The sequence below is a fragment of the Xiphophorus maculatus genome, chromosome 8 (assembly GCF_002775205.1).
Source record: "Xiphophorus maculatus strain JP 163 A chromosome 8, X_maculatus-5.0-male, whole genome shotgun sequence".
Classification (NCBI taxonomy): Eukaryota; Metazoa; Chordata; class Actinopteri; order Cyprinodontiformes; family Poeciliidae; genus Xiphophorus; species Xiphophorus maculatus.
This window is the reverse complement of record NC_036450.1, coordinates 2,468,204-2,478,477: the sequence shown is the minus strand read 5'-3', so window position 1 is coordinate 2,478,477 and position 10,274 is coordinate 2,468,204. Positions and strand designations below refer to the sequence as shown.

Sequence of the window (10,274 nt, the reverse complement as noted above, 5' to 3'; positions counted from 1 at the left end):
AGTTTCGGTGAATAGCATCTGTTTCCTATATATATATAAAAAATAAACTAACAAATGAAAAACTAACAAAGAAACTGAACTGTTGATTTTGATTTAATTGTTTTTATTATTATTTTCTTGAATCACGAAGTACTTTTGACTGTTTTTGTTCCACAAATACTCTGTTATGGAACAAACACAAGGACTTTTCCACCTTCCTAACCTGCGTATATATGTGAACATATTTGTTCTTTTTATCTATGTCTATATTTAGTGTATTTTGTGAGCGTGTGAAACAGAAGGTAAAATCCTTGTGTGTACAAATGTAACGCCTTATTTACAGTGGAATCGTTGCATAACAATGAACTACAAACTGAAGGTGGGATTGTTTCTCGCGTTAGCTCTGGCCGGAGGTGGGCGGGGTTTCATCCGCTCCCTCTCTCTCCTCCCAGTCCCCTCCTCGGAAGTAGACGTATCCCGTCTATATTCCGTTCTTATTTTTTTTTATATATTTATATATCAACCCCTCCACCCTCAAAACTCACAATGGACGACTAAACCGGAGCACGGGTCCTCGATTCCGCCCGTCTTTCTTCCTGCTTGGATCGAGAGGACCGGATGAAACCCAACTGTGGTTTTCTCCGCTTCGCAGGGGAGGTAAGACGGGCTCCGTCTACGTCCTGGCGCTGACTCGGGCATTTAAATGTCCCTGTGGTGTTGTTGGTGTTTATTACTGCAATAAAGCAACCAATCGCTTTTATTTTACCCCAAAGGGGAAGCTCTGGGTTTTGTTTCTAGAATATTTAAACAATAAACCTGCTTTTTATTGTCCGTGATGTTAGCGCTGAAGCTGCTAGCTGCGCTGTGAAATTAGCTGCATTCCAGAAAGTAGTTTGTTTCATTTTCAAATTGCACCTGCCTACCGAGTTCTGGAAATTTCCCTAATTTCTGTCGGACCTTCCAGGTGTTTTCCAACCTGTCAACAAGCCCTGGCTGTTTCTAAAGCTCTGTGGAAAATTAGCAACTAAAATTATGACGTTTTTGTTGACAGAATCTAACACTTTTGACCAATTATCCATCCAGAGATATTATAGGATGATTTAGATCAAGTCTTAGAATGACCTAGTCAAAGTCCAGACCTAAATCCTGAAAATTGATCTTCACACACGCTTTCTATCCAGTCTGACTGAGCTTTAGATGTTTTTGCAATAATGAACATCTTGCAGCTGTATGTCAGCAAAAACTGATTTAAATTATTGATCTGCGTCTTTATTCAAGTATCAGGTAAAACAGCAGCAAAGTAAATTGAAGTTTGTGGAGCAAAATTTGAAGAATAATTTTACAAATTACCATATTTTTGTTTAACTGCGAAAGTGCCAGATGTTAAAACTAATTAAACTTTAGCGCAGCGACGTGTTTGATATTCAAACACTGAATTTCTTGAAACCTCTGAAAGAAAAAATATAAAAATCTCAGAAATTCCATATTTAAACATTTTAGATTTTGCCCTTCAACATCAGCAATGTTTCATAATTAATGTTCTACCTGTTTTGCTGGTTAATTTCTTACTTTTATTAGATATTTAGGTCCAGATTATCATGAAATTTGATGTGTTTGCCATTATGGCCTTACATTTTAAATCAGTTTGATTTAAAGGTGCACCGATTACAATTTTCTGTCCGATCACTGATCTTTAAAGATCCTGACCCGGCAATTCCGATTTTGAACAAATTTTTTTATTATTATTTTTTATGTCTTAAATCATTAAGAGTAAATGGGGACAGTGGCTGATTTTCAGACCTTTATGGAGGAAAATAAAATTGGCTTCACATGTAAATATCAGCAGATTGATGATTTCCGAAAATTAATGGGGCATTAATGGCAATTAATTTATAGCACAATCAACTGTTACCTTCGATTGTTTTAAAAATGTAACAAAGTTATTTAACTTAGTCATTTAACGCCTTGAAATTGGGCCTCTGTCTCTTTAAGAAGCTCCTGCTCTTTCTGAAGCTCTGCCTTCAGAAAGTCATCCCAACATGGCTCCTCTATTAAATCGTTTTCATCGGTGTTTTACTGAGAAGCAGCTCCTATAATGAGCTCAGCAGGTGTTTGCTAATTGCTGCTGGCTAGTCTGAAGGAGCTGAGTGGGGGAGGAGCTGGGCTTAGAAGGCGGGGCTAGGTTCACCCAGGCATTTTGCACAGCTGAATGGTTGCCATGGAGATTGAAGGTTGAAAAAATCAAAGCAACACTACAGGTTTGTTTACGATGAGGAAAAAACATTATAACATGATGAAAAGCTAAAAAATTTATTTAAAATAATACTGCTGCTTTAAACCAACAGAACTTAATGTTTTGTTGTTAAATAAACCAACGAAAAGTTTAAACTTGTTGGATTTTAAAATAAAAACCTTAAATTAAATGATAAAACAGACACTTTGAAAGCTTTAGCTTAGCATAAAAACACACATTGTGTTTACGTGAAGCTGAGTTGTGTGTCGTCATGGTGTGTGTGTGTGTGTGTGTGTGTGTTTGTGTGTGTGCAGGTAGCTGTATCCAGTGGGGAGGTCGGCTCGACCCGGGGAGGCCAGAATGAAGTCCGTCCAACCCTGGGGACGCCAGAGGCTGTCTTTTCTCCTGGAGAAGGCCGCCTCTAGGGAAGCCCAGACGTGGAGAGGCTACGTGGCCAAGAAGTCCACCTCCCAGGTCAGGACGGCGCTGCGCTGCAGAAACCACAAATATTAACATGTTTATAGAGTAAATATCTCCAGAAATAAGACAAAACTAACTTACCAGTAACTTTTATCAGGAAATCTGAGCTCGTTTTATTTAAAAACTCCTTAAATCTGATGAAAAACTTCTAGTCACGTAAAATAATTTTAATATTTTTACCATATTACAAGTGAAACAATGTGCCAGTTAAACTATTTCATCAATATTTAGGAATTATTGATTTCTATTTCATGCTGAAAAGTTACTTTTAAGTTAGTTTTCTTTTTTCCAGGTGTACCAACACCTGGAAACTGTACTAAAGTAACAGTAGCAGTACTTCAGTATATTTTTACTTAAGTAAAAGTAAAAAAGTATCCGTCCAAGAAATTACTCAGGAGGGAAAAAGTATTTGGTAAAAAGTCTTCTGAGGTACTGAGTAACTGATTAAATGATCAATCATCTAATATTTAAAAATTACATCATCAGATGGACCAAAATATAAAGTTAAGCAGAAATTCAGGTATTTTAAGTAACAAAAAAATAACAAAATAAGGCAAAATAAAATTTTCCACATCAGTTTATTTCACTAAATAACTTCAACACAAACTGCAGGTGTTTCTCTGTACCTGGAGAGTTTTTGGTTAAAACATGTTTGTTTTTCATTCAGTGGGAAGAAAAGAAGAAATACTTCATAATAAAAATACTCCAAGTACAGTGTAGTAAAAATACTCCTAACAGTACTTTCTTTTTCAAAAGGTAAATTTTATTTAAATGTGGTTACCGGGTCACAAACTGACCTCAGAGAGATTCCCACTGTGGAAACCGGATGAACTTCTGATGTTTTTGGCTTCATGTTGGGATTTTTACGTTCAGTCGGATTTCAGGGGAAAAACCTGAACGACGTCAAAATCAAACTCATTTCTGCTTTTTCTTCCCTTTCAGTTATGAAACCGTAAAACAACACAACTGGGAATCATTGACGCTCTCTGTCATATACATGCAGATGCATCCATACGCAGGTCAAAGTCAACTTTGATCAAAGTTTCTGTTTGTTGTTTTAGACCAAATGCAGGACATGCAGGCAGCGGCGGCCATGTTGGAGCAGCAGGCGATTTTTTAAATATCACATTAGAAACAGTTTATGTAAATGGAAAAAATTAAAACCCAGAGGGCCTGAGAGAAACTTTTCCCATCGCTGTTGTTAGCTGATGTCGCTCGTGCGTCAGATTTACGGGCGTACCAGAAACGCACAAATACAAAGGTTCCGCCCGAAACTTTTACTAAAGTACAAAAGAAAAATTAAATTAATTGTGTTAAATTTTTAATGTGTTAATTGATTAAAATTAATGTCTTAAAATGTTTCTCTTGAGTTTAATAATTAACAGACATAATTAAATTGTTAGATTTATTTTAATCCAGAATTGAAGGAACAGACTGGAGGGAATCATTTTATTCTGAGTTTCTTCTCTCTGTGTTTTACTTTCTTGTATTTTATTTCTACTTGTGTTTAATTGATCAGTTTTAGTTATTCTGTTTCTGCAGCTCTTTTAGTCAGTGGCTGCTGTTTCTTTTAATGCTTTTTAAATAGAGTTGGTTTAGGAATCGAAAGCAAAACACAACCAACATTCCAGCCCACTTTCTAATTATTAAATACCATAAATACCATAAATACCGTTTATTCATTCACCGGTTTATAAAAACCAACCAACCACAGAGAATTATATCCTTAAAAATGTTTTGTTTTGTTTTCTCTCGCCTCATCGAAGTGTGACGTGTTTCCAAACCGTGAGGCTAAAGTTGCGAAACGATTGTTGAACTGTTGACGAATTGTTGGGTTGCCATGATCGCGTGAGTCTGGGCGGCGTTTCGACTCAGCGTTTCACAAAAGACAGAAATAAAACCTGCTGTTCTCAGACGTGACACACATTCAGGAAGCAGCAGAAAGACTGAGTCACAGAACAAACCAGCTGACAGGGTGTGTGTGTGTGTGTGTGTGTGTGTGTGTGTGTGTGTGTGTGTGTGTGTGTGTGTGTGTGTGTGTGTGTGCGTGCGTGTGTTGCAGCACGATCAGCTGGTCTCACCCTGTCTGCGTTTGTGGCGTCACCTGTTTGTTTCAGACGTGTTGTCAGATCCTGGACACGCCTTAACTCAGCTACTGGTGCCCAAAGAAGTCGTTAAATTCAAAATGCAAACTTAGTTCACTATAATTAGTTTAGTTTTATCTGCTCAAAAAAAAAATAAGATCTGTATAAAATCTGTAAATACTCTAAAGATCCAAGAAAATGTTCTAAGTTTTGGGATTCTAAACTGTTTTCTGTTTTCTTGTCCAAATTTTCACCATTTTTGATTTGTGACCAACGGCCGAACAAAATCATTTCAACGTACCACAAATGGCCCCCGAGCCACACTTTGAACACCCGTGTTTTAACTCTTCGTTTACATCCATTAGTAAAGAAAGTGAAGTGAAAGTTTCCATCCAGGTCATTTGACCTTATGACCCCACAGGAAGGCTTCATACTGGTGCTTGAAATCCTGACAAGTTTTTGAAAATCCTTGAATTGATTTGTTTTTAAGATTTGGAACGAGCTTCTTAGTTAAACTACATAATTTTATGTTTGATTAAAAAGCTAAATTTAAAAAACATTATTTAAAGTTGAAACTATATTTTCATCCACCTGGTAAAAAAATAAAACTTTATTATTATTTTTATTTTAAATCTAAACTTTTCTTGTTTTCGGTTCAGTAGAATTAGTTAAATTATTTCCATTTGCAAAATATCAGAAAGCTTGATGAGAAGATTTATTTTAATTTTGAATATTTATTATTAACTTTTGATTTGCTTAAATTTTATATGTTAAGCCAAATTTAATTTTTTTTGTTTTATTTTGTTTTTTCAGACCAGTCTTTGTATGAATTGGGAAACATTTCAAAACATGAATTAAATAATATTTTATTTTACTCTTTCCCTGCTGTATAATGTAAAATACCATAAAAATACTTTATTAATAATTTAATAACTCAAATCATGTAATAGTACATTTAAACTGTAAATTGTTTAAAATCTCCAAAGCGGAAAAGTTTGACGCCTGACCTTGAAAGTGGCCGTCGTCATGGTAACCTGTTTTGCGGCGCTGGTTGCAGGATACAGACGTCTCCCCGGCGCAGCGGGACGAGGCGGTGCGCTGGCTGACGGAGCTCCACGGCCGGCTGCAGCTCTACCCAGAGACCCTGGTGTTAGCCGTTAGCATCCTGGACCGCTTCCTGGCTCCCATCAAGGTACCGAAAAACACAACCAGAGACACGCATCTCCGTTTAATCAAAGCAATATCAGCAATAAATAGATTTATTATAGTAATTCAGCTCAAAAACTCACATTTTTTCCTTCCACTCAACTTTTCCGTTGAATCAGTGAAAGAAAATAAACTCTGGATGTTTTGAAACTTTTCCATGTTATGAAGCATTAAACCCCAGAATATATATAACAATTGACAATGATAATAAAATGAATTCTGATCGTAGATTTTATCAGAGCTCGTTTCCTCGATCGATCGATTGATTGATTATTTGTTCTCAGGCCCGTCCAAAGTACCTGCGCTGCATCGCCGTCGCCTGCTTCTTCCTGGCTGCCAAGACCTGCGAGGAGGACGAGGTAAACGTTCAGCGCTGGGAGTCAGCGCCGCTGGGAGGAACGTCAGGTTCACCGTGTGTGTGTGTGTGTGTGTGTGTGTGTGTGTGTGTGTGTGTGTGTGTGTGTGTGTGTGTGTGTGTGTGTGGGTGTCAGTGTGTTCCCTCTCTGAAGGAGCTGGCTGCCTCCAGTCGCTGCGGCTGCTCTCCGTCGGAGATCCTGAGGATGGAGAGACTCGTCCTGGACAAACTGGACTGGGATCTGCACACCGCCACCGCTCTGGACTTCCTGCACATCGTACGTTTCACACACGATTAATCGTATTCATCATGATTAATCGATTATTGTAATAATCGTCAACTAATGTTGTTGATGTAGAGGAAGAATAAACCTGACTAACATTAAAAACAGAGAAATCTTTGAAATATAATTTCAGTAACGATTCAGGGATTTTTGTTAAATTATAATTTAGTTGTTTTTATTAATCTCTTGTTATCTAAATACTAATCAGTTAATCCAAGAAATGAATCTACAAACAGCAGGTGTTCACTAAATCAGTCTTGTTGCAGTTCAGGCAGCAACATTTCAAAAAGGAATTGAATTTGTTTATTCGCATTTTTTTCATATAAAATACTCGAGCAGATAAATGAAAAAAAATCATTTAAGTCTGAATAACCGATTAATCATCTGAATAATTGATTAGTAAAATAAATTTAAACTCTTTCTCTGGTTTCTTTAGAGTAAAAGTTGTTTCAGTCTCTGATTAAAACTCAAAAATATTTAATTGAAGAGAAATTAAATGTTGTTGTAACTCAAATTATTCGGTTTATATTCCATAGATTAAAGTAGATAACACTGAATCTATTGATCTTCATTTTGGTCGATTGATGAGTCGTTTCTGATCGGCTCAGCAGTGCCACCCGGTGGCAGGAAACGTGAACAGCTCTGATTTGTGCCTCAGTTCCACGCGATGGCGACGACGTCTCGCTCCGGCTTCCTGGACTCCGTCGGGTTGAACCGCTCCCAGCACCTCGGCCTCCTCACCCGCCGCCTCTACACCTGCCTGGCCGACCACGCCCTCATGCAGGTGGGACGCCGCCGCCCGCCACCGCCGCCACTTCCTGTTTGTGTGCGGCTGGTTTCTGACGCTGGGTTTGGTTTGATCTGCAGCTCAGGGGATCCATGCTGGCCCTGGCCCTCATCAGCCTGGAGCTGGAGACCTGCTGTCCTGATTGGCTGGCGCTCACCATCAACCTGCTGAGGAAGGCTCAGGTGAGTCTCAAAAAGGTTCATGAAACAGTGAAACCAGGCAGGAGAGGAGTAAAGGTCAAAGGTTAAACCTCACTGGTCAGACTGGGAGACTGTCGCTGCTGTATCGAACCAGAACCAGAACCTGGTACCAGGGTTCTGAACCAGAACCAGAAAAGATGGAGATTCATTTCAGATTTTTCAGGTTTGGATAAATTTGGAGAAAATAAGAAAAAAAATTATGTTTCCAGATTTTATTCCCTAAAATATTAAATATATGTTAATAAATCTCCTTCCTCACTTGTCATTTACTATTCTCTCTCTCTCTCTCTCTCTCTCTCTCTCTCTCTTTCCCTCCATCCCTCCTTCCTTCCTCTTCATCAATTTAATTTCTCTTTAGGTGCCTCAGAATGTGCCTGACTAAAATCATTCTTCATCTCCATCTCAGTCTGAATCCTCCAATCAGAGCAGAAGTCCTTAGATCTCGACTGCATCACCATGGCGACCAGGTGTAACTCTTCCTCTCCCCCTCCTCTTCCTCTCAGGCGGACAGCTCGGCGCTGATCCGCAGCAGAGAGCTGGTCTCACGCAGCCTGTCCACGCCCAGAGCTTCCCTGCCTCCCAACACCGTTTACATCTACCAACCCCTGCAGCTCGCCGCCCTGGGCCGCCGCCCGCCCGGTAGGTTCCCTCCAGAACCGGCCGGGTCCAGAACAACCATCCAGAACCTCTTCTACCCTCAGGCCAGCCAATAAAACTGTTTAGAGCCACAAATAACACAATAAAATATAAATATTTATTCAGACGATTAACCAAGTATTTGGATGATGAATAGATTATTAATCTATTATTCAATTTATTATTTGATTATTCTGCAGATTAATTGATTATTTGATGACTAATTGGTTGTTTTGCCATTAATCGATTAATCAGAAACAAATATTTTGCAGATTTTCAGATTCTACATATTTAATTATTTAAGCCTCTTTTTATACAATGTTAGAAAGACATTAAAATAAACTAATAACTTTATTATGTGTGATATAATGCAATAACAAAAATCCTTTGTGAAATTTTAAAGTTTTAAAAACTGAAAATTTTCACATTTTGTAATTCAGAAATATTCCAAAAAACCTGCAATTTTTATGAGATTAATGAGAAAAATTGAGGGTTTTTGCAGAAATGTGCTGCTTTTCTATGTCACTATGATTTATGACATGATTTGGTAAAAGTCGGGCTTGGACAGTACAGAGGGTGTGAGTGTGGTTCTTCTTCGTGTGTTTGGGTCCAGGGACCATGGAGACGTCCAGGGACCAAGCCGCCCTGCCTCACACGGCGGCAGCAGCTGGAGAGGAGAGCAAAGCTCCGCCCCCTTCCCCGAAACACCTGAACCACCTGCAGAAAGTCCCGCTGCGCTGCAAAGCCTCCACCAAGCGCAAGGTGAGCTGTGGAGGTCAAAACCTCCAACTGAGCAACTTTACTCTGGTTAAAAAACGTTTTATTAAGTTTAGATTAATAAATAAATCCAATCAGACTCAGAGCCTCACTAACATGAACGAAACTCTAATGTTTGCATTACCTCCGTCTGCCTCTAGGTGGAGCAGATGGACGTGGACGACTTCTACGACGGCATCAAGCGCCTCTACAACGAAGACGTCACCGCCGCCGTCCATGAGGGGGCGCCGCCCGCACCCGGGGGCGGGGCTTACGGCGGTGACTCCTCCCCCTGCCCTCCTCTGCAGCCGGTCGGCGCCTTGTAGAAACGGGAACCGCCTCGGCAGCCCGTCGGACCGACCGGGTTCTGGTGTCCGATCGGCCGCCGGGCGTTCCCGTGGAAACGAGGCGCGGCGGGAACCTGGAGCCGTTCAGCTGGAACTGACCGCAACTCCCATCAGCCCCTGCAGCTGGAAAACAGAGCAAAAAAAAAAACTAAACATCCAAAATGTTTAAAAAAAAATCTGCTTCTGATGTAATTAATCTGTTTGTTTAACACAAAAAATATTTAAACATAAAATTTCCTTAAAACCAACCTGAACGTGTTTCTAATGGTGACAGTTTCACGTTTTTGTTGTTTTTTCTCTCTGCATGTTTTCCTCTTTTTTTTTGTTGAAACTTGGTGCCATTTATTAATGTTACATTTAAAAAACTCAACTTTCAGCTGCCAGAACGTGTTTTTTTTTTAAAGTTTGTTACCTTGAAGTGAATGCATGAGAAATGATTTGGAGCTTTGAGGCTGTTTGGTTTTTCAGAACCAACCCAACCAACGACTCTCCGGTTCTCTGACCCATCAGGACCAAAACGTTGGTTTTCCCTCTGAAGGTGTCGAGGTTCACGGAGACGATATTCCCTCCTGTTTAAAATGTTTTAACTTTCTGTTTAAATTATTTTTCCTCAGTGTAAAAAGCTCTGTTGCTCCTGCTGGAGGAGCTGCTGCTGGCTGCTTCAGGACCCTGAACACTAAATAAAGACCTTACAACGAGAGTCCTGCTCTTCTTTACGTCACAACTCCAGTTCAGCAACTTCTTCTGATTTAAATAGGACAGAAACTAACATTAAAAGTAGTTTTAGAGCAAAAACCTTTGGTAGAAACACAAAGGAAGAGTCCAGCTTGAGCTTCATTTTGGTCCATTTAAAATTTAAGACGCTGTCATACCTAAAACGGCCACCAGAGGGCGCATGTGGTCGCGTTTGGATCAATGTAGTTTCAGC

At 39.5% G+C, this 10,274-nt stretch overlaps 1 protein-coding gene across 1 annotated transcript; it reads left to right on the top strand.

The window, feature by feature from the left end:
- Nucleotides 1–400: 400 nt before the first annotated feature.
- On the top strand, nucleotides 401–10,046 carry ccni (cyclin I). The gene is made up of 10 exons (XM_023337747.1): nucleotides 401–636; nucleotides 2,527–2,686; nucleotides 5,834–5,968; nucleotides 6,267–6,341; nucleotides 6,474–6,614; nucleotides 7,279–7,404; nucleotides 7,488–7,589; nucleotides 8,111–8,246; nucleotides 8,857–9,005; nucleotides 9,161–10,046. The coding sequence occupies exons 2-10, from the start codon at nucleotides 2,573–2,575 to the stop codon at nucleotides 9,323–9,325; spliced, it is 1,143 nt and encodes a 380-aa protein (XP_023193515.1). The 5' UTR covers nucleotides 401–636; nucleotides 2,527–2,572; the 3' UTR covers nucleotides 9,326–10,046.
- The last annotated feature ends 228 nt before the right edge of the window (nucleotides 10,047–10,274 follow it).